At 47.6% G+C, this 27,208-nt stretch overlaps 1 protein-coding gene across 2 annotated transcripts in view; it reads left to right on the top strand.

Moving 5' to 3' along the window:
• Nucleotides 1-1,080: 1,080 nt before the first annotated feature.
• Nucleotides 1,081-27,208, top strand: part of LCLAT1 (lysocardiolipin acyltransferase 1) — a 162,995-nt gene continuing 136,867 nt past the window's right edge. Inside the window, exon 1 of one of the 2 annotated variants that reach the window (XM_068232773.1) lies at nucleotides 1,081-1,231. Coding sequence is in view for 1 of the 2 variants with exons in the window: in XM_068232772.1 (XP_068088873.1) it covers nucleotides 20,270-20,340 (71 nt within the window). In the remaining variant the exon portion in view is untranslated. Of the gene's footprint in view, nucleotides 1,232-20,244; nucleotides 20,341-27,208 lie in introns of those variants that run through there. The other variant, XM_068232772.1, reaches the window with a different exon arrangement.

The following is a 27,208-nucleotide window of genomic DNA, read 5'->3' on the forward strand; positions in this document are numbered from 1 at the left end:
TTTTCTGTTAGATTCTTCTGTTAGATTTGCCTACAAAATGGAAAAAAGCTATTTGGCAGGTAAATCTAAGAGAAAATCTACCAGAAAATTGTATGGTGTGTACCTACCTGTGTGCTAAATAGATGTTTTCCTCTAGGCATGCTGAGAGATTTTCTGGTCGATTTACTGTCAGATTGATTATTTCCAACATGTTCGATTTGCTTTCCGATCATTTCCCGAGCATTTTCCGATCGATTACCTATTTAAGTGCACGGAAATCGATCTAATGCTGGGTACACACTATGAGATTTTCTGGTCGATTTACTGTCAGATCGATTATTTCCAACATGTCCGATTAGCTTTTCGATCGATTTCCGAGCATTTTCCGATCGATGTCCGTGCACTTAAATAGAAAATGCTCGGAAAACGATCGGAAAGCAAATCGAACATGTTGGAAATAATCGATCTGACAGTAAATCGACCAGAATATCTCATAGTCTGTACCCAGCATAAAAATGCTCAGAAATCGATCGAAAAGCAAATCGGACATGTTGGAAATAATCGATTTGACAGTAAATCGACCAGAAAATCTCGTAGTGTGTATCCAGCATAAGCAGCTGCTTCGCGGCTCCCTGTTCCTGGCGTGTCCTGTGTGTGGCGCGTGTACACGCACGAGCTGATGTAATCGCACACGGCATGTAAGGAGTACGCCTGATTGACACAAGTGCTGGCCTGACTCCAGCTTCTGTGGCAGTAACAGCATGCCTAGAGGAAAACATCTATTTAGCACACAGGTAAGTATGCATTTTTAATATAAACACTGCCCCTCCCATACATTACTGTGGAGGCAGAAAAGCACATTTAAATCATTTCTGTAATTATATATAATATAACTTATATAATATAATAATATATTTAACTGTCTCTCAAATGTGAGATTGCATGACTTGATAAACATAAAGGAGGAGGAGCTCCAAGCCCCGCCCTCTCCCGACTGTACGCGCCCTGAGCCGTACTGTGGGCTGCTGTTACCAGGGAGACCGTGGACCATCTTCACATCGACTCGCCACGCCCACCACTCACGCCACACACCGCGCGCCAGCCTGACGTCATCTGTCCGAAGCCAGACAGCCAGCCGTGGCCGTTGTCAGGGGAGGGCAGAGGCGCCGCTTCATGGGGGAGACTGAGCGAGGAGGAGGCGGGGCCTGAGAAAGGAGGAGGCGGGGCCCGGGCAGCGCAGCAGCAACAGCGGGTGAGACAGAGAAAGCGCGAGACACTTCCGGTGTCTCCCCCAAGTGTGTGATGTGTGCTCCCTCCTTCCCATTCCCCCGCTATATGCACTCAGCCCCTATACACTCTGCACTGTAGAGATCCCCCTCCTTCCTGCGTGTCCCCTTATGTCACCGCTTTACATGTATAGCCACCCACCTTCCCTCATGTGGTGTATGGAGATGACGTCACTGAGTGCCCCCTGCAGTGTGTGTGTGTGTGTGTGTGTGTGTGTGTGTGTGTGTGTGTGTGTGTGTGTGTGTGTGTGTGTGTGTGTGTGTGTGTGTGTGTGTGTGTGTGTGTGTGTGTGTGTGTGTGTGTGTGTGTGTGTGTGTGTGTGTGTGTGTGTGTGTGTGTGTGTGTGTGTGTGTGTGTGTGTGTGTGTGTGTGTGTGTGTGTGTGTGTGTGTGTGTGTGTGTGTGTGTGTGTGTATTCAGTGAGGAGACCCACCTTATCTCTCCCTCTGTCTCTCTCTCTCCCTCTTTCCTCCTCATTGTCCCTCTTTCAGGACTTTGTCCCTCTTTCTATGTAAATATATATATTTATTTTCTAAAGAATGTGTTTGACTCTAAACTTTATTCCCATCTTTTCAATTGATATATTACTAATTCTAAATTGTTAATATGAAGGAAAATGAACCAGGATAGAAAGGACCAGTGTGGTTTGAATGATAAAACAACTTATTTTTCTTATGATATATTCATGGTATCCGTGACTAGGGGTGTGCTGGGGGCGTGATCAGGGGTTTGGCTTAAGTGTCCCTCTTTCTCATCTCAAAAAGTTGTGAGGTATGCCTACTTAATAATGTACGAGTGTTCCTGCGTCCTGGCCCTGTGTCATTGCTTTTGCGCTACTGCGCATGTCCTGCATTGACAGCCATTGGGACAGGACACAGGACGGCCACGGGGCAGTCGGCAGGCGTATGTGTGCGGGCGGAAGTGACAGACCTAGAGCCCGTTTTTTAAACGGACTTCGGTCACTAATCTTTATAATTACCTTGTGTCCCATGTCCCTGTGTCGGTGCTTTTGCGCTACTGCGCATGTACAGCACTGACAGCTGTTGGGACAGGACGCAGGACAGGCCAGGGGGCCTGCCAGATGGGCGTGTGTGCGACGGACAGGTGTGCTGTAATGCTGCGGCGATGACAGACCTAGAGCCTGTTTTTAAACAGGCTTACGTCAGCTAATATAAATATATATATATATCTATATCCTGCTACTATAAACTGTACATATATGTATGTGGTAAGATACCCCCTCTATACACTGCACTTATGTGTCAAGGGAACCTGTAGTGAGAGGGATATGGGGGCTGCCATATTGAATACCAAGTGCCTGGTGTCCTGCTGAAACCCTGCTTCTGGAGCCCGGGACACACCATGCAATTTCCTGTCGAATCGATAATTTCCAACCGATTTGATTTTGTACAGTAGTAATCAGAGAATCCAAATTGGAACCTGATCGGACCTGTTGGAAATTATTGATTCAACCTGTTGCTCTGACAGGAAGTTACAAGGTGTGTATCAGGCTTTAACCTCCCTGGCGGTACACAGTTTTAGAGGCTGCGTCCGCGGGAGGATAAAAAAAAAAAAAAAGTTTCGCTATATGCCTAAGCTAGCACTTCGCTAGCTAATTATGTCTCCCAAGCCCCCCAGCACCCAACTAAACCCCCCGATCGCCGCCGGTAATATTTACCCCTCCGTGATCCCGCGAGAGCTGCAGCTTCACGATCCAGCTTCACTCGTCGCTATGGCGACGATCGGACATGACGTCATGCGCAGTCCCGATCCTCCCCATAGCGAAGCCTAGAGCTGATTGGGAGGCTGCGACATCGCGGGATCCCTGTGGGGGGGGGAGGAGAGGTACATATTACGGCGGTGATCGGGATGATCGGTGGGGACCCCTCCGGTCCCCACCGGCCTTGGGGAACATAATTAGCTAGCGAAGTGCTAGCTGAAGACTATTGCACAATTTTAATTTTAAAAAATCCGGGACCATGTGATCCCCTGCGGCGGCTAGCCCGACACTGTGTCTGGCTTACCGCCAGGGAGGTTAATGGGATCCAAAGTGACAAAAAAAAAAAAGAGTTTCACTTACCTGGGGCTTCTACCAGCCCCCTGCAGCTGCCCTGTGCCCGCGCCACCCTGGAAAGATGCTCCGGTTCCCTGCTGTGGCTACGTTTCCTTTTTGGTGACTAGCCAGTCGCCGAGTCACAGCACCTGTATGCGCACATCCTCACTCACACTGTCGTCAGTAAATTTAGCAGCTTCGGGGGACCGGGGCATCATTCCAGGACGGCGCGGGCACAGGGGGGCTGGTTTTGTGACTTTGGTTTAGGTTACCTTTAAGGTGGCCATACATCTAGTAATTTTGTGGCCCGATCAACCATCCAATTTGATAATTTTATCGAAGTGGGTGAAAATTGGTGCTGCAACAAGCATAACCGATTGACAGTCGACCAAAGTCAGTTGAATGTATTGATCGGGCAAGCTGGAAAAGCTTGGGCTGATGTGGTTGATTGGGTACGTGGTGGTAAGAGCGCACAATATTGGGATGAGTAACGGAACCCTCGGTTGCTGTCCCCACAAGTATTAATGTGTCCCTCCCCTTCCTGGTTCCTGTGCATTAAAATCTCTCACCGGTCCAGCTGCCGCAAGTGTCTATCTGCTCCTGCTTCCTCTATTCACGTCCCACGTGGCTGCCGCTGACTCTTGTGTGACGTATGCGCACCATGTGCTATGTGTGACAGCCACGTGGGACATGAAAGGGGAAGAAGGAGCAACTGGGCACTCATGGCACCATACAGGTGAGATTTTAATGCACGGGCCCCAGGGGCTTCTGGGTCACACTAACATTTGGTGGGACAGCGGTGAATGCGGCATCACTTGGCCGATTCCCGAGAGATTTCACTCTGCAATCGATTGGGAATTGAAACTACCCGCAGTGTGTAAGCAACCGAGATCTGTCTCTTGGACGATCTGCCCATACTTCTCTAGTTGTATGGGCACCTTAGTACTTTTAGCTATAGACCTTGAGCAAGCATGTAGATTAAAGGACAACTGTAATGAAAGGGATATGGAGGCTGCCATATTTATTTCCTTTTAAACAATACTAGTTGCCTGGCATCCCTGCTGATCATCTGCCTCGGAGCAGTGCTTTTCAGCGCTGCTAGATTTGGGCGCAACCGACGCCTCCATAGACTACAATAGGAATCACTCCTATTGCAGCGCTCAGTGAGTAACGTCGGAGCCGTCAGCATACGGAGCCGAGGTTGCTTAAAAACATAATAATTCGGCCTCCAGCAATCGCTGGAAGCCGAATTATTTCATTCCCCCACTATCCATGGCGGTCTGGAGGGGGAATAGTAATTAAATCGGCCCGGACTTGTGCAGAAGCAGGATCAGCCATATCCCGCTGTATCCTGCGCCCAAGTCTACAGGCGCCGATTTCAAATGTACTCATCTGCCTCTAATCCTTTCAGTCATAGACCCTGAACAAGCATACAGCAGATCAGATGTTTCTGATATTATTGTCAGATCTGACAAGATTAGCGGCGTGCTTGTTTCTGTGTGACTCAAACACTGCTGCAACCAAATAGATTAGCAGGGCTGCCAGGCAACTGGTATTCCTTAAAAGGAAATACATATTGCATCCTCCATAGTCTTCCCACTTCAGTTGTCCTTTAGGCCCCTTTCACAGTGGGACGTTAAAGTCGCACGTTATAAAAAAATTATAACGCAGACTAACGCACAGCAATACAAAGTCTGTGCGACATTCACAGTGCACACGTTGTGTTGTGTATAACGTGTAGCAATATTTAGAGAGTGCTGCATGTTGTGCGTTTAGCAATACATTTGCTGCTTTGTGTGTTGCACATGCTCAGTAATGTTTTTTTTTTTTTTTATGTAACGTATGCACCGTTTTTGTTCCATCAGTATGCAACGAAAACGGAGCACCAAGAGACACATAACGCAGTGCAAAATAACGTCCAATTGTATAACCTACATGCGCTGCCTTAGGGGCACGTTGTGCGACTTTAACGTCTCATCAAACGCAACGTCCCACTGGGAAAGAGGCCTTAAAGATTTCTGACTCAAACCTGACAAGATTAGCAGCATGCTTGTTTCAGGTGTGTGATTTAGACACTACTGATGCTGGAATGATCAGCAGGACTGCCAGGCAACTGGTATTGTTTAAAAAGAAATACAAATGGCAGCCTCCTTTTCACTCTCACTTCAGGTTCCCTTTAAGTATAAAGTGCCTCTTTAATAATGCAATACTCCTGTATTTGGCTTTTGCTTTGTCTGTATAACTGCATATCCTAATATAAAAGCATTACTCATCTGCAGGCATTTGAAGTTACATGTTATAGACCTTTGTATAAAGATGTCTCATCTGTGTACATTGTGTTTTGTACTATTCTCCGTGTATATCTATGGCTCACCAGCATACATCTGAGCACTGTGTGATGCAAGGATGGTGTAGCGCTGACTCATTTATATATTATATACTCTACAACTCCACAACACCCACTTATAGTTATGACTCACCGATATATATTTTGCTTTGCATCCGCTGCATTCATTTTTTTCTCTCTGTCTGTTATACTTATACGCTGCAACCTCTTTAAAAGGACCTACTATACATGTGTGTTTATGAATATATATATATATATATATATATATATATATATATATATATATATATATATATATATATATATATATATATATATATATATATATATATATATATATATATATATATATATATATATATATATATATATATATATATATATATATATATGTGTGTGTGTGTGTATATTTACACACACTGCAGAATCGTGTTATACGGTAGACTCTTGGTATAGTAAACTCTGATATAGTAAACGTCTGGATATAGTAAACTCAGTTCTCAGGTCCCATCCATGTGCCTGTAGGAAAATACATTGTGCGACCAATGCTGATACAGTAAACTGCTTGGCCAGTTCCCTTGAAGCTTACCTTTTAAAAGACAGGTCCGAGGTAAAAAAAAAAAAAAAAAAAACACAAACAAACCAGATCTACTTACCCGGGGCTTCGTTCAGCCCCTGTTAGCTTATCTGTGCCTCACCGTTCACACCTGGTCCCCTCCATTGCAGATGCTGACCTCGCATGTAAATAAATCCTTTTTTGTTGAAAAAAATCAGTATCTTGTCTACCTTGGGGAGGTGAGTACACTGCTACTTCCTCCTTTTTAAAGTTTTTAGTTCCTTTTAGAGCCCGTTTCTACTAGCCACCGCGCGCGGCTGCGAGACACGCGGTGGCACTTCCTGCACTGCGGGAGAGCAGACGAATCTGAGAAGCAGTGCATGGGATTCGCAGCCTTCCGCAAAAAAACTGTGGCCAGTGTCGGCCGAATCGCTTGGGTAAGCGATTCGACCAGCGGCGCCATAGTTGCCTATGGGAGAGTTTGCCTGCGGGGAGACTCTCCGAATTCGGCCCGGTTTACATGCTAGTGGAAACGGGCCCTAATACTACTGGTGCTCTGTACAATAATTGTATCCACCCCTGGTGGAGGGGATTTGACCCCTTATCTTCCGATTGACAAGAGAGTGACTTAATCCTGAGTGGGGACAGGTCTAATACTCCCCACCTGTCTATATAGTGGTAACCCAGACTTGTGAGTATAACATTATACTTACCCTTTCACACCCACATTTCCAGTAAATACTGCACTATACTGGGCTCTTGGTGTCTCCTTTTTTACTACAATCTGTCCGGGTTTCAGCATCAGAAACGCTTCCTAGATCTATATATTGCCATGTAGCTCTGCCCTTTTACTGAGGCTTATTATTATCATTATTTTATTCTTGTTTAGTATTTATATAAAGCTGACATTTGCCGCAGCGCTGTACAGAGTATATGTTGTCTTGTCACTTTACTGTTCCTCAGAGGGGCTCACAGTGTAATAGGCATATGTCTATGTATGTATCGTGTAGTGTAGGTATCGTAGTCTAGGACCAATTTATGGGGAAGCCAATTAACTTATCTGTATGTTTTTGGGGATGTGGGAGGAAACCAGAGTGCCCGGAGGAAACCCACGCATACAAGAGCTTTTTAAACGCTAGAGATTTTAAAAGCTCTTGCTAATGCAATGCTATGGGGGATTTTTACAAAATCGCATCACTCCAGTGTGAACACACACATAGGACAACATTAGCAACAGCTTTTAAAATCACAAGCGCTCAGAAAAGCTCTTGTAGCGTGAACAAGCCCTAAATGAACATTCCGCAGAGTTGCACCTACCAGCAATAAAGATGTTGCCGCCTGTTATGAATTTCAGAAAGTAAATCAGGGAGAGGAAAAATTTTACAATAGGCAAACGCCGACTAAACAATCATGTTATTTTGATTGCAGTTCCTCTTTAATGTGATTCATGTATCCTGTCAATCATTTTTAATATTGCCGCTGATCTGGGCATGCCAGGCTGGAACAGTCATGCCTAAACAGGAACCTGTAAAATAACTTCATAACAGGTTGTCAGCAGGGCCACATGGATAGAGATACCGGTGTCAGTGACCGGTGATGCCATTGCATTCAGCACAGTTAAAGAGGAGCTGTCAGCCATGCTATCTCAGAAAAAAAAAACACATATATAGGTAGATAAATACTTGCTCTACTTACATAACATATGTATTGCACTGCCCACGTTATGATTTTAGTGGTTTTACTACAGTAAAAAAAGAGAAAATCCTTCTTAGCAGTTCCCTTTTTAACTGTGGCTATTTTGAAGCCAATCCTGATGTCATTTCCTGCCCTACTCTTCTCTGCCTGCATTGCCCTCCCTTCACTGTAGAAAGTGAATTGTCTCAGCATGAGAAATATTGGTCACAGAGGAACAGAGGTGTGGGAGGGGAAAACAGGAAGGAAAGAGGCTTCAGCTGAGGGGAAGTAGAGAAGCAAAAAAAAGACAACCCAGCATGCCCTCCAACTTTCTTTTTGTGTACCAAATTTTGTGTGTAGCAAAACTGGTAAGGAAAACTGAGGAATGATCATTTATCAACAAAAAAAAGTAATAGTGATTTTAACTTTTGGATTGCCTGGTTAGCATCCATATTACTTGTTTACCAGATAAAAACAACAAATTGATTTAAAGTTCGACGGTAAGGCCCGGTTCACATTAGCGTTCCCTGTCGATCCGGACCATATACTGTACAAACGGAACATACGTTACGCATAGCAATGCAAAGGCTATGCGGACGTTCACACGCATCCGTTCCGTACAGTACGGAGCCGGACCGGATCCGGACTCCGGACACTTTTCCAACATGCGCTATTTTTTAGTCCGGCTCATCCGGCCCACACACCCGGACCGGAGCCTGACTGCACCATCCGGAAATAGAAACCAATGGGAAATGGAAAGCACAGAACACACTGGAGACAACACCGGACGTTCTACCCCACTTCCTATGCGTATTCTAGCGGCGATTTTGGATGGGGACACATGGGCAAGCATTTTGGAGTGGTGCAGCAGTGACTTTAACGTGCTGGAGCTGTTTGGCAGTATGTCGGAGGTGGAGGTGAGGCCTAAACAGCGGAGGACCTGATTCCACAGGTGCACCTGTGGAATCAAACTGATCCAGATCGCATCCTGATGCAACCTGACCGGATCCGGATCAGAACCGTATGGTTCCAATCCGGATCCAGTCAGGTCATCCGGTCCGTTTGGCAGAGAAACGCAAGTGTGAACGGGGCCTTACACTTTAAAGAGAACCTGAACCGAAAATAAAAAGTCTAAATAACCATACACAAGTCATACTTACCTCTTGTATAGTGTACTCCTCAATCTCTTTCTCCTCTCCTGCGTCCCATTTGTCCGCTGTGATCGATAGAATTCTCCATCCTCCATTTTAAAAATGGCTAGTACCCCAGAACAGCTTGCTGGTCAGCACACTGTTAAACTGTAATATTGCCCACTTGAGCCATAGGGAAACATGGACATTACCTTGCACATTCAGTTGTAACTGACAGCTGCTGACATATAACTTACAGCAACTGGTATATTTCAGTTCTGACAAAATATTGTCAGAACTGGAAGGGATCATTGTAAGAAGAAAATGGTGAGCTTCTGAGAGGAACTGACGGGGAGGTTAGTATGTAATATTCATTTGCAGCTACATCATGTGTTTATTTTAATTAATTTTACTCAAGTCAGGTTCCCTTTAACAGTCAGGTGCAGGTTGTGACAAAGCTGCCATCAAGGTCAGCTCATGAGTGCGCAAGTTCATCCATTAGCTGCACCCACCAGAGATTACCTGTGTCCCCTCACTGCATGGTATCTGTCAGGGTTAATCAGTGATAGACTCCTCTGCCTGAGAGGTCACATGGTATTGATCTAGAGCATGATTGCACCCTAGTGCACATGTTAAATGCCACTTTTGTTGAGAAATACTGAATCCTTTCAGCTGAACTGAGATCATTGCTGGGTTCGAAGTGGACCTGAACTCTTGCACAGGACATAAGGAACACAGAGAGAAATGTTCCCTGTATGTGTTTAGAGAGTTTAGCCTGTCTAATTGCCCCTCATCTGTGACTAATCACAACTGTTTTTTATTGCCTGATGAAGCAGCAGATGCCTGCAAACGCTTTGCACTTGCACTTTTTGGAGTATACAAATAAACCCTTGTTGTTTTGAATATATTGTGTGTCTGCTTGGAGGAGGTAAGTCCACCTCTGCCTGCTCTCATTTTAACATTTTTAGTAATTTTTTTTCTTTTGGGGCCTCTGTCTGCATATACAGTTCCTGTTTCCACCCTTGGTGGAGGGGTGTTGCCCCTTATTTCCTATCTACAGAGAGCGACTTCTTAATCCTGAGTGGGGACAGGTCTAATCTCCCCACCTGCTGATATAGTGGTTACCTGGAGGGTAACCCTTGTTTGTGAGTATATCTGCATACTTACCTCACACATCCACTCTACCAGTACATACTACACTATATCGGGCTCTCGGTGTATCCATCTGTGTAATCACAACTGTAATTTGATCTCTCATCTGTGTCAGCTGGCTGCCTCAGCAGTGGAGCTAATTTGTAAACACAGGATGTTAACCCTATGCCTGCTTCCATGAAAACAGGAAGTAGACACACTGCAGATTTATTGAAGGTCATGTATCAGCTGTGACAAGTTTTTTGTTCTTTTAAAGTTATTATGCTGTTGCTTATCTTTTAGAGCAGAGAGGAAGTTATGAGTTCAGGTCCGCTTTAGAGGCAAACATGTCAGATGTTTAGTCCCTTCCTTTCTATTTTATATAAAACTATCAGATTGGTGCCCGTTGGACATGGGCATGTCATAAGAAAAGGTGGCCATACACTTATAGATGGCTACTAGATCGACCATCAGACACATCCCTCTCTGATCGAATCTGATCAGAGAGGGATCCATTGGCTGCCTGCACACATTTCTAATCATTTTCATTATGAAATTGATTCAAAATCTATAGAGCTGCTTCCTCACTGCCTTCCTCATCTGTGCTTCCTCAGGCTGGCAGCAGAGTTCTCACCTGTCCGGCTGGCAGCAGAGCTTTCACCTGTCCGGCTGGCAGCAGAGCTCTCACCTGTCCGGCTGGCAGCAGAGCTCTCACCTGTCCGGCTGGCAGCAGAGCTCTCACCTGTCCGGCTGGCAGCAGAGCTCTCACCTGTCCGGCTGGCAGCAGAGCTCTCACCTGTCCGGCTGGCAGCAGAGCTCTCACCTGTCCGGCTGGCAGCAGAGCTCTCACCTGTCCGGCTGGCAGCAGAGCTCTCACCTGTCCGGCTGGCAGCAGAGCTCTCACCTGTCCGGCTGGCAGCAGAGCTCTCACCTGTCCGGCTGGCAGCAGTGCTCTCACCTGTCCGGCTGGCAGCAGAGCTCTCACCTGTCCGGCTGGCAGCAGAGCTCTCACCTGTCCGGCTGGCAGCAGAGCTCTCACCTGTCCGGCTGGCAGCAGAGCTCTCACCTGTCCGGTTGGCAGCAGAGCTCTCACCTGTCCGGCTGGCTTGTGTCTTCTTGGGTCCGGTGCTTTATAACGTCACGTAGCATAGCTCCTCCTCCGCGTGTCCTCTTCACTTCCAAGCTAAAGTTCAAACAGTAGAGCTCCAGTGTGTATGCTACCGGCCCTCTAGTGTTTGAACTTTGGCTTGTCACATGATGCAGAGGAGACGAGGACACACGGAGGAGGAGACCCGCCGCATGAAGTTAAAGCACCGGACCCAGGAGGACACACGCCAGCCGGACAGGTGAGAGTACTGCCGCTATGCTGTGTCGGTCGTTACTGAATTGATCGCCGCTAGCGATGCGCTCTGACCGCTGGCGATAAAGAAATGTTTTCCGTCTTGTCCAATCGGCTGAATCAATTGATTTCGGACATAGACCAATTGGGCAACATTGGAGTTACTGATTTCACAGAAAATTCAATCATTGTGAATCTGCTGTATATCGGCTGTCAAATCGACTAGTGTATGGCCTGCGAAAGTGTGATTGTAGATCTACTACAATATTATGGAACTTACATATCCCATCAACTTAACAGCAGATTCTAGGCTATCACCTGGTTCAGCGTGAGCTAATGAGGTTAGTGTTAGGGTGCATATACGCCTTTGACGGATGTCACTCGTCAGGGATCAGGAGCTGATTCCCTTGGGCAACATGGCTGGGCTGCACACATGAGTGTCAACTGTGTAGCTGACAGCAAGCTGTGTTGCTTTGTGTTTTTGCAGGGGGGGGGGGGGGGGGAATTGAGTAGATCCGCTGGCTGCCGTACACACTCCTGATTATCGGCTGAGGCAGTCATCATCGCCCACCTCAGCCGACGTAAGTCAGGCGTGTGTGCGAAGCTTTAGGCAGAGAATAGGTGGAGGCTAGTATTAGGAAGAAGAGGGAGGTTACTGTAATGCTGGGTACACACAATGTAATTTCCCGCCCGACAGACGGAAATTGGGTAATTATTTCCGATGTGTCTAATTGCCTCCTGATCGATAATGTGATCGATTTTGCGCACTTATAATTGGAAAATCGATTTATCGATCGGGTGAACTTTAGACATGTACACACCATGCAACTTCCTGTCCAATCACCTGTCGATGGGGCGGGAAATTGCATTGTGTGTACCCAGCCTAAAGGTGGCCACACACCATACAATCTTGGTTGTACAGATTTACCAAATCTATGTAGTATAAGGGCCAACAGATTGAAAATACCTTGAATGATTGATTGGATATGCTCTTATACTACATGAAAGTGGTAAGATTGAACAACCAAGATTGTATGGTGTGTGTTGAGCCTAATGCTGGATACACACGGTGCGTTCGTGCACTCGATTTTCCCGTCGATTCGTTTATTTCCAACATGTCCGATTTGGATTTCGATGGATCGTTAGGTCGATTCGCATGCAAAGTATGCCGAATCGACCTAACGATCCATCGAAATCCAAATCGGACATGTTGGAAATAAACGAATCGACGGGAATCGACGGGAAAATCGAGTGCACGAACGCACCGTGTGTATCCAGCATTAGGCAGAGGAGAGAAGATGTTAGCTAGTGTTTGGTCTGCACTATAGAGAGCCAGAGGCTATGCTGGCAGGAAGAGGTCTGAGGATCCTACATTTAGATCATGTGATATTTTCTGTCTACGTAAAACCTTCGTAAAAGACTTTCATGCCTATCCAAGAAGTTAGAACTGAGATTTATTGGACCCCTTCCCATCAAAAAGGAAATGAATCCTTTTGCCTTTGAACTGTCTCTTCTGGAAGCCTTGATGGTGCATCCCGTATTTCATATTATGTGCCTGAAGGCTTCCTCTGAAGATTGTCCTTCAGGTTGGAGACGTCCTTTGTTAATACTGGATGCCTATGAGGAGTTTGAGGTTGAAGTCCTCACAGATTGCAGAAAAAAGGTCAGAAAAAATTGTATCCAATTAAGTGGATAGGTTACAGCTCTGAAGAGAAGAGAATTCCTGGGAGAATGCTGGGAGTTACTGTGCAGAAAGATTGATCAGAAGATTCCACTGTTCTCAGCCAGAAAAACATCCTGTAGACATCTGGCTCTGCATCTGTGTACATGCAGCAATATCCCAATCTTAGCGAGTGGTTGAGTAGAGATGCCCATTACCTGCTGCATGTGACCCGATAGTGGTGGTCATCTGGGGGGGAATTAACACAACTTCACAAGTGATTGATCTCTCCTAAGGTGGCCACTAACGATCCAATTTCTAGCAAAAAATCGTTTAAGCTATTAGATAATTCTGATCGGAAGTGAAATTGTTCACTACACCCTCAACAAACCAATCTTTGCTTCCTATCATAACCAACAAGAAAATCCAAATTTTGGTTTGACGAAAATCCAATCGGACGACTATTTTTATAATGGATCGCAATAGAGTGTGCCCATCAACGGAGATTATTTACAACCAATCGGGTCAGAATTTCTGATCACTCGGAACTATTTTTTTTGCTAGAAATTGGACTGTTAGTGGCCACATTTAGAGCTAAGTAGTGATTAATTTACTACTTTGTACTGCTTAATCAGGAGAAAGCTGAAAGAGTATTGATCAAACTGCCTGCTTTGTACAACATTATCCAGGTCTAAAGGTGGCGTTTAAACGACATTGTTCTACAGAATATGTGTATGTCTTGCATAATGTTGCTTGTGCATGCAGTGTTTTAAAGGATACCCGAGGTATGTAAGTGGCTGACTCAGTCCTGACTCAGACAGGAAGTGACTACTGTGTGCCCCTCACTGATAAAAAATTCCAACTATAAAACACTTTCCTAGCAGAAAATGGCTTCTGAGAGCAAGAAAGAGATAAAAAGGGGAATTTCTTATCAGTGAGGGTCACACTGTAGTCACCTCCTGTCAGGACTGAGTCAGCCACTTGCATACCTGAAATTTAACTCTTTCAGGCAGAGAAAGAAAAAAAGGAACACAGCCTAGTTATTTGTGTGCTAGGCACTGTACATACACATGTCTATTTCATAATCTCACGTGTCAGTTTGGGTATCCTTTAATGAATTGGTCGATTGCAATATCTGTGTGCAGACAACGTTGATGGTCTGTTTGCAGCGACTTGTGTTGAGCGGGTGTATGGACCTTTATATAAAATTAGCAGGTTGGTGCCTGTTGGGCACGGGCATTTTGTAAACTGTGATCATAGATCTGCTAGCTAGTGGTAGGGCCGGTTCACACTTACGGCTTCTTGGTTGGGGGCTTTCTGCAGTAATCGTTGGCCGTAAGGGGACATGAAGACGCGGCGGTGAATCGAACCTAGAAGCTGCATGAGGCTTCTAGGGTCGCCTGAAACAACGCGATAAATCGCAATTCGGAATGTCGCGTTTGTGCAATCGACGGTAACCACGGTAACCATGCAATCCGTATGAACCGGCCTTTAGGCAGAGCGGAGGTTAGTGTTAGGCTGAGAAGAGGGGAGGTTAGTGTTGGGCAGAGGAGAGGGGAGGTTAGTGTTAGGCAGAGGAGGGGTGAAGTTAGTCTTAGGCAGAAGGGAGGTTAGTGTTGGGCAGAGGAGAGGGGAGGTTAGTGTTAGGCAGAGGAGGGGTGAGGTTAGTCTTAGGCAGAAGGGAGGTTAGTGTTAGGGACAGGAGAGGGGGAGGTTAGTGTTAGGCAGAGGAGAGGGGTGGTTAGTGTTAGGCAGAGGAGGGGTGAGGTTAGTCTTAGGCAGAAGGGAGGTTAGTGTTAGGGACAGGAGAGGGGGAGGTTAGTGTTAGGCAGAGGAGAGGGGAGGTTAGTGTTAGGCACAGGAGAGGGGAGGTTAGTGTTAGGCAGAGGAGAGGGGAGGTTAGTGTTAGGCAGAGGAGAGGGGAGGTTAGTGTTAGGCAGAGGAGAGGGGAGGTTAGTGTTAGGGACAGGAAAGAGGGCAGTTAGTATTAGGTAGAGGAGGGGGAGGTTAGTGTTACTGTGCCCATTAACGGCACAATTTTTCACTAAATGCGATCTTTTGATGTGATTTGAACGATCATAACTAATCGGAAGGCGATTTTCGATTGTTCACATTTATTAAACGATTTTCTTCAAATTCGACCATAAAATCCAACTTTCGGATTGAATTTATCCTATTTAACATTCGACCAAAGAATCGCTCCTTATCGATTGCCTTCATAAACGGCAAATTTTCTATACAATTAGATCATTAAAATCGCATTTAGTGAAAAAATTGTACCAATAACCTCCCAGGCGGTAAGCCCGAGCTGAGCTCGGGCTATGCCGCGCAGGAGGATTTCTCAGGGTCTGCTGGGGCGATTCGCCCCATTCAAAGTGCTGTGCGCGCAGCCAGCACTTTGCTAGCCGCGCGCACAGCTCGATCGCCGCCGCTCTGCGGCGATCACCCGCACGCAGCGGTTGAAGAGGGCCCCCCCGCCAGAGCCCTGCGCTGCCCGGATCAATGAGTTCCGGGCAGCGCTATGGGCTGGATCGAGTGCGCATGACGTCAGGACGTCGGCTGACGTCCATGACGTCATGCCGATCGTCTCCATGGCGACAGGAGAAGCCAAACAGGGGAACGCGTTATATACGCTTTCCCCTGTTTGCTATTGATGCCGGCGACGCGGTAGGGAACCTTTTTGGCCGAGAGAGCCATAAACACGACATATTTTAAAATGTAATTCCGTGAGAGCCGTACAAAATGTTTCAAACTAAATACAAGGAAATGTGTGCATTTTATGCAAAACCAACACTTTAAAGTACAATATGTGTCTGAATTCTTTTTAATAATGTTGTTATGCAGTCCCCATTACATATATTCCCTTCTTCAGAGTGCTGGGCGGGGGGAGATTGCGAAGGGTGGAGAGTGGGGAAGGCCGGTTAGGGTGCTAAGTGGGGGAAGGCAGGTCAGGATGCTGGGTGGAAGAGGCAAGTCAGGATGGGAGCAGCAGGTAATGTTGCAGGGTGGGAGAGGCTGGTCAGGTTGGGAGCAGCAGGTCAGGTTGCAGGGTGGGGGGAGGCTGGTCAGGATGGGAGCAGCAGGTCAGGTTGCAGGGGTGGGGCAGGCAGGCAATGTTGCAGGGTGGGAGAGGCTGGTCAGGATGGGAGCAGCAGGTCAGGTTGCAGGGTGGGGGGAGGCTGGTCAGGATGGGAGCGGCAGGTCAGGTTGCAGGGTGGGAGGAGGCTGGTCAGGATGGGAGCAGCAGGTCAGGTTGCAGGGTTGGGGCAGGCAGGTAATGTTGCAGGGTGGGAGAGGCTGGTCAGGATGGGAGCAGCAGGTCAGGTTGCAGGGTGGGGGGAGGCTGGTCAGGATGGGAGCGGCAGGTCAGGTTGCAGGGTGGGGGGAGGCTGGTCAGGATGGGAGCAGCAGGTCAGGTTGCAGGGTTGGGGGAGGCTGGTCAGGATGGGAGCAGCAGGTCAGGTTGCAGGGTGGGGGGAGGCTGGTCAGGATGGGAGCAGCAGGTCAGGTTGCAGGGTGGGAGGAGGCTGGTCAGGATGGGAGCAGCAGGTCAGGTTGCAGGGTGAGGGGAGGCTGGTCAGGATGGGAGCAGCAGGTCAGGTTGCAGGGTGGGGGGAGGCTGGTCAGGATGGGAGCAGCAGGTCAGGTTGCAGGGTTGGGGCAGGCAGGTAATGTTGCAGGGTGGGAGAGGCTGGTCAGGATGGGAGCAGCAGGTCAGGTTGCAGGGTGGGGGGAGGCTGGTCAGGATGGGAGCAGCAGGTCAGGTTGCAGGGTGGGGGGAGGCTGGTCAGGATGGGAGTAGCAGGTCAGGTTGCAGGGTTGGGGCAGGCAGGTAATGTTGCAGGGTTGGAGAGAGTGGTCAGGATAGGAGCAGCAGGTCAGGTTGCAGGGTGGGGGGAGGCTGGTCAGGATGGGAGCAGCAGGTCAGGTTGCAGGGTTGGGGCAGGCAGGTAATGTTGCAGGGTGGGAGAGGCTGGTCAGGATGGGAGCAGCAGGTCAGGTTGCAGGGTGGGGGGAGGCTGGTCAGGATGGGAGCGGCAGGTCAGGCTGGAGAGTTGGGGGAGGCTGGTCAGGATGGGAGCAGCAGGTCAGGTTGCAGGGTGAGGGGAGGCTGGTCAGGATGGGAGCAGCAGGTCAGGTTGCAGGGTGGGGGGAGGCTGGTCAGGATGGGAGCAGCAGGTCAGGTTGCAGGGTGGGGGGAGGCTGGTCAGGATTGGAGCAGCAGGTAATGTTGCTCGGTGGGAGTTGCTGGTCAGGATGGGAGCAGCAGGTCAGGTTGCAGGGTGGGGGGAGGCTGGTCAGGATGGGAGCAGCAGGTCAGGTTGCAGGGCTGGGGCAGGCAGGTAATGTTGCAGGGTTGGAGAGAGTGGTCAGGATAGGAGCAGAAGGTCAGGTTGCAGGGTGGGGGGAGGCTGGTCAGGATGGGAGCGGCAGGTCAGGGTGTGGAGAGGTAGTTCAAGTTGCTGGGTGGGCAGGTGATATTGCTTGGTGGGGGGAGGGGAGGTAGGCGAGGTGCTGGGTGGCGGGTGATATTGCTTGGTGGGGGGGGAGAGTAGGTGAGGTGCTGGGTGGCAGGTGATATTGTTTGGTGGGGGGGAGGCTGCTGAGGTGCTGGGTGGGCAGGTGACATTGCTTGGTGGGGGGGGGAGGCTGGTGAGGTGCTGGGTGGGCAGGTGATATTGCTTGGTGGGGGGGGGGAGGCTGGTGAGGTGCTGGGTGGGCAGGTGACATTGCTTGGTGGGGGGGGGGAGGCTGGTGAGGTGCTGGGTGGGCAGGTGATATTGCTTGGTGGGGGGGGGAGGCTGGTGAGGTGCTGGGTGGGCAGGTGATATTGCTTGGTGGGGGGGAGGAGGCTGGTGAGGTGCTGGGTGGGCAGGTGATATTGCTTGGTGGGGGGATGGTAAGGTGCTGGGTGGGCAGGAGATATTGCTCGGTGGGGGGGGGGAGGCTGGTGAGGTGCTGGGTGGGCAGGTGATATTGCTTGGTGGGGGGGAGGAGGCTGGTGAGGTGCTGGGTGGGCAGGTGATATTGCTTGGTGGGGGGATGGTAAGGTGCTGGGTGGGCAGGAGATATTGCTCGGTGGGTGGGGGAGGATGAAGAGGTGCTGGGTGGGCAGGTGATATTGCTGCTTGGGGGGATGGTGAGGTGCTGCGTGGACAGGAGATATTGCTCGGTGGGGGGGAGGATGGTGAGGTGCTGGGTGGGCAGGTTTAATACTAAATAACAATTATTCTATCTAACTGAGTTAACCAGTCTGTCCCTAAGCTAAAATCCCCCAAAGTGCTGCTTTACAGACAGCACACTCACCAGGCCAGGCAGCGTGGAAGAGTTCCACAGAGCGGGCTCCAGCCTTTCCTCATCACTGGCTGCAACACCAGTCTCCGCACTCTGCGTCACCATGGGGGCGGAGTTACAATACGTTGGCCGAGGCGGCGCACAGCATGGCCATGTGAGGGGAGGCGGAGATCTAGAAGGAGGAGGCGGACTAATGAGGATGGAGGCCGGACACGGAGGAGGCGGCGACGGCGGCACACTAATTTAAATTTTGACACAGTCTCCCTGGCCGCGCTGTCACCAGGGATTTAGCGAGCCGGAGAGCCACATGCAGGCATGAAAAGAGCCATATGTGGCTCGCGAGCCATAGGTTCCCGACCCCTGCACTAGAGGGACACATGCGCCCTCTAGTGGTGTTTCATGTAGCTACCACTCTGGTAGCTTTACATGAAACAAAAAAAATAAATAAAAAAAAAACACGTTTTTTGCCCATTTTCAAAAATAAATTAACCGCCAGGGAGGTTAATGGGCACCTTTAGGCAGAGGAGAGGGACGGTAGTGTTAGGCAGAGGAGAGAGAGGTTAATGTTAGTCCGAGGTGAGGTTAGGGTTGGGCAGAGGAGAGAGAGGGTAGTGTTAGGCAGAGGAGAGAGAGGTTAGTGTTGGGCAGAGGAGAGAGAGGATAGCTTTAGGCAGAGGAGAGAGAGGTTAGTGTTAGTCCAAGGGGAGGTTAGTGTTGGGCAGAGGAGAGAGAGTGATAGGCAGAGGAGAGAGAGGGTAGTGTTAGTCCGAGGTGAGGTTAGTGTTGGGCAGAGGAGAGAGAGGGTAGTGTTAGTCCGAGGTGAGGTTAGTGTTGGGCAGAGGAGAGAGAGGGTAGTGTTAGCCAGAGGAGAGGGAAGTTAGTGTTAGTCCGAGGTGAGGTTAGTGTTGGGCAGAGGAGAGGGTAGTGTTAGGCAGATGAGAGAGAAGTTAGTGTTAGTCCGGGGTGAGGTTAGTGTTGGGCAGAGGAGAGAGAGGGTAGTGTTAGGCAGAGGAGAGAGAGAGAGGCTAGTGTTAGTCCGAGGTGAGGTTAGTGTTGGGCAGAGGAGAGAGAGGTTAGTGTTAGTCCGAGGTAAGGTTAGTGTTGAGCAGAGGAGAGATGGGGTAGTGTTAGGCAGAGGTGAGGTTAGTGTTAGGCAGAGGAGAGAGAGGCTAGTGTTAGTCCGAGGTAAGGTTAGTGTTGGGCAGAGGAGAGAGGGGGTAGTGTTAGCCAGAGGAGAGGGAAGTTAGTGTTAGTCCGGGGTGAGGTTAGTGTTGGGCAGAGGAGGGTAGTGTTAGGCAGAGGTCTCTAGTGGCGTTTGATTTTCGGGTCTGGGGACCCCACAGGCAGATTGATTTTGTGCTACTGAAATTTTTCAGTATGTTTTTAGACACCAGGATAAGATCAAATTAGAGAGGAACCGCTATGAACTCAGGCAGAACATAAAACGTCCATGCAGACAGTGACCTATCCGAGATTTGACCCTTGGACCCCATCGCTGCAACGTAAGCGTGTCATCCACTACACCACAACAAATGTTTGTATGTACATTTTACAGTTATTTGGTAACCCCAGGTAAGTCCAGATTTCCTTTTTTCACCTCTGCTCAGGGTCCCTTTAACTGAGAAAAAGCTGCTGTTGCACTTTGATGTGTTGCCTGGGATATGTGCTGTCTTACCTGTATGCAGTGCTATCAGTTACCTTGTGACTCGCACACCTGTACGCGCCTCCTCATTATCAGCTCTGTAGTACGACATTCCCCAGGTGAGCAGGAGAGGTGTGCGGCCGGCAGCATGTGACTGCGCAGGTCAGGACTCCCGCGATGCCCGGCCACGGAGAGGCAGCTGAGCAGCGGCAGGTGAATCCCCAGGACTCGGCAGCCAGCGATCCGCAGTAAGAAGCCGCGATCAAAGCCTCGCCGTTAATGAAAGCAGGATAAATGGCCCGGGGCAAGGATTACTCATAAATCCCATTACAGCATGTTATGTTATGGCGTGTTCTCTGCAAAGATGAGGCCGCGATAGGCACTAAAAACTAGAGATTCTAATTAGCTGCAATGTAATACACCAGTAAACTGGGCAGCGTTAGCAGTTTATTTTGGGAGTTGCTCTAATCACCTTATGTAAGTTTTTATGTTTACATTTTTAACACAGGAATGATTTGCCCGTGGGGTGTAAAATACAGAGCTTGTCAACTTAATTCACCTTCAAGTGCAGGAGATTGTTTTGATTGATATTGTAACGTTTTGTTGCGCAGATTGCCGTGTGTGTGTCCTCTCCTCTCATACCTGACCCTTATATTCACACTAGCATTAAAGAAAACTTGTAACCAAAAAAGTGCCCCTGGGGGGTACTTACCTCGGGATGGGGGAAGCCTCAGAATCCTATCAAGGCTTCCCCTGTCCTCCTCCGCCCCACGGTGGTCTCGCTGTGCCCCTCCAAATGCCGAGCATGTAAACCTTTACCATCCCTGCGCCTGCTCAGTAGAGCGGACCTGACTGGGATCGGCTATTTACGCCTTATTCGAGCCGCTTCTGCGCTGGAGCCGGGGAAGTTAAATATTGCTGGAGCTACTGCGCATGCGCCACATCCTGACAAATTGTTGGTGGTGGCTTTGGAGGGGCACATCGAGAACACTGTGGGACGGAGGAGGATGGGAGCCTCGATAGGATCCAGAGGTAAGTATTCCCGGGGTCACTTTTTTTTTTTTTTGTTACAGGGTCTCTTTAAAGGACAACCGAGGTGACATGACATAGACATGTGTATGTACAGTGCCTAGCACACAAATAACTGCTGGGTTCCTGTTTTTCTTTATCTGCCTAAAAGAGTTAAAAATCAGGTATGCAAGTGACAGTTTCTGTCTGGGTCAGCAGGGCCGGCCTTAGGTTTCACAGCGCCCTGAGCGAAACCTGATCTTTGTGCCCCTCCCCTACATCCTCCTCCCGCACACGCACGCACACAAACATACAGGCCCATATGCAATTCATTTTTTCTCCTGTGATATCTCCTAGGACAGCGGTTCCCAACCTTTTTGACGTCATGACACATCATGCCAAATGCTCAGATCTCCGTGACACGTCACATATGTATAATAGAAAAAATACTATTAACTATTTGACATTCCTGGACGTGAAACTCACGTCCAGGAAGCCATGTGCGCTTCTGCGCGTTCCCGCGGCCGATCGCGCGCGCTCCCGGCCCGCGGTTTGTTAGCCAGCGAATCAGTGAATCGGGCAACGGTGCCCGATCACGGATTCCTCTCCCCCACAGAAAAAGCGACAGCTTTTCTCGGAAGCCTAGCTTTTTCTGCTTCCTATTTACCCTACGTCGCTCTAAGCGTACGTGTTACGCTTAGAGTGACGTCACTGTAAACAAACTCATGGCTGCCATCTTGTGGCCAGAAAGTAAACTACAGCTAAATGTTAAATAAAAATACACATATTTACTAAAAAAAAATACAATTTAAATCTCACCCTTCCAAAAATACCCACATAAAATGTTTAATTGAAAAAAAACAAAAAACATTACAACAAAAAAAAAAACACAAATATTTACCTAAGGGTCTAAACTTTTTAAATATCTATGTAAAGATGAAATATTTCATTTTTTTTTTATTATAAGCTTGTAAATAGTGATGAATGCAAAACGGAAAAAATGCACTTTTATTTCCAAATAAAATATTGTCGCCATACATTATGATAGGGACATAATTTAAACGGTGTAATAACCGGGACAAATGGGCATATACAATACGTGAGTTTTAATTATGGAGGCATGTTTTATTTTAAAACTATAATTGGCGAAAAGTGAGAAATAATGATTTTTTGCCGTTTTTTTTTTCTTATTCTTCCTTTTAAAATGCATTTACAGTAAAGTGGCTCTTAGTAAAATGTACCCCCCAAAGAAATTGGTGGCGGAAAAAACAAGATATAGATCAGTTCATTGTGATGAGTAGTGATAAAGTTATAGGCTAATGAATGGGAGGTGAACATTGCTCGGATGCATAAAGTGAAAAACGACTGAATGCGAACTGGTTAATAACCACAAATGGATGGAGAGAGTGCATTATCCTGAATACACTTAAAAATGAAGGCTAGAACCTTTCAGGAATATTAATAAAAACAACCAGTGGGACAGTTAGCCGCCTCTCCCCCCCCATTTAGAATGATAGCACAGCACCGACAATTTGCATCACGCGTTATGGCCGCAGTGCACCCCCAACAAAAATGTCCCCAGACTCAGTATAGGTAGGTAGCCAGGTATAGGTGCCCCAGTATAGGATCTCGTGTAGGTGCCCTCAATATAGGTTGTCAAGCATAGGTGCCCCCAGTATAGGAAGTCAGTTGAAGGTCTCCATCCCCCCCATAGGTAGCCAGGCGTAGGTGCCTCCAGTATAGGTAGCCAGGTGTTGGTGCCCTCAGTATAGCTAGCCTGCTATAGGTGCCCCCAGTATAGGAAATCAGGTGTAGGTGCCCTCAGTATAGGCAGCCAACCAGCTATCTGCGCCCCCTTGGAAGCCAGCGCCCTGAGCGACCGCTCCGGTCAAAGGCCGGCTATGTGGGTCGGGACTGGGTCAGACTATAGCATAATCCTCACTGATTCATAATTACAGCCATAAAATACTTTACTGTCAGTAAATGGCTTCTGAGAGCAGAAAAGAGATAAAAAGGGTCAATAATTCATAGATTTGAGCTCTGGCATACTTCAATGAAGGAGTCATTGAGCAGAGACAATGAAACAGTAAAAACTAGATTTAAATACAAAATAAAACTGTGGGATATCTAAAAAAAAGAAAAATCATTTTAAGAGGAGGATGGATACAATTGTTTTTCTTATCAGTTTGTTTTCACCTCGGATGTCCTTTAAGGTGGCCACTGGCGATACGCTGAACGATTGTTTATGAACGATTCTTGGTATGAACAATCAGAAATTATCTATATAGCAGAGGGAGGAGGCAGCGTTTCCCAAAACAGGCTGCATCTGATTGACCAGCAGCATGGATGTACAGAGCCTAAATGTAGGCAGGTTACACAACTTGCATTCAAAACAGATGCGCACAAATTGTTTTGGAAGCAAACATCCTCCATTTTGGTGCATCTGTTTTGAATGCAGGTTGTGTAACCTGCCTGTAATTCGGCTCTGCACATCCATGCTGCTGGTCAATCAGATGCAGGCTGTCTTGGGAAGCGCTGCCACCTCCCCCTGCTTGTATAGAAATGTACATTTACTTATGGCTAGCTGCACCCATTTGTTATTTCAAGTTTGCATTCCGTTTTAATCTTAGGGTTTAGTGCATAGTTTGCATCTGTTTTGAATACAAGGTGTGTATTTGCCTCTAGGGGGCTCTGTACGCCTCTGTTGGTAGTAATTTCAGATGCGGCTTGATCAGGAGCACTTCCAATTTTTCAATCGTTTGTGACTAATAATGGACAAAAATCTCCTAACTAATCCAATTGATGAAATTGTTCTGAAAAACAGATTGATTTCATTAATCTGATCGGATTGGTTAAGAGATTTGTCCATTACTGGTCCCAATCAATAATTTCCAATCGTTCATACGAAAAATCGTCCTTAAACAGTCAGCAAACTGTATCGTTAGATGCCACCGTTAAAGTTGTTGTGAATGAGACGCTGTATCAGTGTTGCCGCATATTTGACTTCACCTCCTTCTGCTGACACGTGATTTCTGCTGTAATACAGGCATTCTGGAAGTGTAGATTGGAATCTATTATTATTCCTGCTTTTGGTGTCACATGGTCACACATGATTGACCCGCCCACCAGCTGAATCCAGAAGGGGAGGAAGCAAGCTGCATTGCAGTGACGAGCATGCATGAAACCTCTGTCGGCCACATTGCTTCTGCACTGTTCCTCTTCACTTATCCTGCTTTTCTATTAAAAACACTAATTTGTCATTATAAAACAGAAGGTATATGCGATAATTCAGGTTGGAGTGAGCATATGAGGTTTCCCACAATGCATCACTGGTGAATATGCAAATTGTCCCTCTGTTGTCCCTGAAAGCTAACCACACCTCCAGAGCTGCTGGAATGCTGCAATGATGCGTCAGCTTGGTAATTGTACAGAGCCACATTAATCCAACATACATACAGACTGAATCAGACTGCTTGATCCTCATCAATGCCTGGCATGGATTAATGTGTCTCTATGTGGTAGGACTTGAAACACCCCAGGACAGGGTTGTCCTAACAAATGAGGTGCCACACTCACTTTGATCTGCTCCTTTTCCACTGCCTGAGGAAGTGGGCTGTGTCCCACGAAACGCGTTGCAATTATTGGGCTGCATTATGAAAAGAATACTTTTGAAGCATTTAACTTGTTGAATCTTCTATCGGGAGGTGAGTCCTCTTCCCCTATTTTTTATGTGGATATTGTTTTATCCTTTTGGCACCTCTGTGTTACTGATACAAATATCATTAGTCCATGTTTGGTGGAGGGGACTACCCCCGTTCTTCCTGCCTACAGAGAGCGAGATCTTAATCTATCCCGAGGGGAGGGGTCAAGTTCCCCTAACGCCTTGATAGTGGTTGCTTTTTAGCAACCTACCTTTGTGAGTATATTCTATTGTTTTCTTTTACCATATTGGACTGAAATACAACACTATAGTGGGCTCTCAATTTCTCCTATTATTTTTACAAGATTGAGGACAAGGGCCAAATGGCCATACTTGAGAGTGCTACGGGGCTTAACTAGAGAAATTAAACATGATTTTTGCTGATAGCCGGTATACTATGCCTTTGTCAAATCAACATCTCCAGTCCTCCTCGGTATCCCGCTGTCTGCCCGTAAAGAAGAAGCACTGACTGTGCATCTCCACAGAAGCGCTGACCCGCTGGTGATCTTTGCTGGCGGCTAGCGGGACACCGAGGAGGACCAGATCCTGCGGCGAGGGACCAAAATGGCTTCTAGGGGCTGGAGAAAGCCCCAGGTAAGTAAACGTAGATTAAGATGTTCGCCTCTTGAGTCCTTTAACATCCTGTGTTGACAATTTAGCTGCTCTCCCATTGCAGAGGAGATTTCTGAGCTGACACAGCTGAGAGATCAAATTGCAAGTTGTGATTAGTCAAAGATGAGATGGAATTAGACAGGCTAAACTCTTTAAATACATACAGGGTGCGTTTTTCTACATTTTTTTTTCTGTCCTGTGCAAGAGTTCAGGTCCACTTTAAAGTAAGTGTCCAAGGAAATAAAAAAAAAAAAAAAAAGATCCACTTACCTGGGGCTTCCTCCAGCCCGTGGCAGCCGTCCTTTTCCCCTCGCCGCAGCTCCGGGTCAGGTTCCAGGTCGGCGTCTTGAGCGCTCCACCGCGCGGGTCACGTGGTCCGGCCGACGTCATCTGCATTGTACTGCGCAGTACCGTCCTGATGACGTCGGCCGGACCACGTGACCCGCACCGTGGAGTGCAGAAGAGGCCGACCCCTGAGGCCTCTTGCACACTGCAAGTGATTCCGATTCAGATTCCGCTTTTTAATCAGTTTTTACATCCGATTCAGATTCCGATTTGCAGTTTGCTCCCTGCACACTGCAAATCGGAATCTGAATCGGATGTAAAAACTGATTAAAAAGCGGAATCTGAATCGGAATCACTTGCAGTGTGCAAGAGGCCTGAACCCGACCTGGCGAGGTCGGGTTCTGCAACGGGGAAGACTGGGAGCCTCCGGAGCTGCAGCGAGGGCACAGAACGACTGCCAGGGGCTGGAGGAAGCCCCAGGTAAGTGGATCTTTTTTTTAATTTTTTTATTTCCTTGGATGTTTCCTTTAAAGTCACAAACCAGAAGAACAGCATATAAGTGAGTAATAAGAGGCGAGGGCTGTCTGACTAGTATGCATCACACCAGGGCCGGATTACCGACCAGGCAACAAAAGCAGTCGCTTGGGGCCCCATTCAGAGTCAAAGGGGCCCCATCAGCACATAAACCAGCCCTTGCCATCCTGTCAGCGGTGGCTGGATGGTATAATGGTTAAAGGGACTCTGAGCAGTGCAGTAACTATGGAAAGATGCATATTATTTTAAAGCTCTCTTTCTCCTCTTTCCAATGATATATAAACGGCTGCTCTATGCCTTTTAGTTTTCGATATTTTCGCGATTGAAATCGCGGCCACAGGACGACTTTTCTCCAAAGTCAGCGGTGGCTGGAAGGTATAATGGTTAAAGGGACTCTGAGCAGTGCAGTAACTATGGAAAGATTCATATCATTTTAAAGCTCTCTTTCTCCTCTTTCCAATGATATATAAACAGCTGCTCTATGCCTTTTTAGTTTTCGATATTTTCGCGATCGAAATCGCGGCCACAGGACGACTTTTCTCCAAAGTCAGCGGTGGCTGGATGGTATAATGGTTAAAGGGACTCTGAGCAGTGCAGTAACTATGGAAAGATGCATATCATTTTAAAGCTCTTTTTCTCCCCTTTCCAATGATATATAAACAGCTGCTCTATGCCTTTTAGTTTTCGATATTTTCGCGATCGAAATCACGGCCACAGGACGACTTTTCTCCAAAGTTGGCAGCTCAATTCAGCACAATGCAATGAAATATAAGGAACCCAGGGGGATATAATTACAAACATCATGCTGGTAGGTGTGAGGATGTAATGAATCAATTGTGGGTATGCTTAAAGGCGTATCCACAGGCACTGCTTGGAGTCCCTTTAAGGGCTCTGCCGCTGACACAGGAGACCAGGGTTCGAATCTCAGCTCTGCCTGTTCAGTAAGCCAGCACCTATTCAGTAGGAGACCGTAGGCA

Source organism: Hyperolius riggenbachi, chromosome 4 (genome assembly GCF_040937935.1).
Source record: "Hyperolius riggenbachi isolate aHypRig1 chromosome 4, aHypRig1.pri, whole genome shotgun sequence".
Classification (NCBI taxonomy): domain Eukaryota; kingdom Metazoa; phylum Chordata; class Amphibia; order Anura; family Hyperoliidae; genus Hyperolius; species Hyperolius riggenbachi.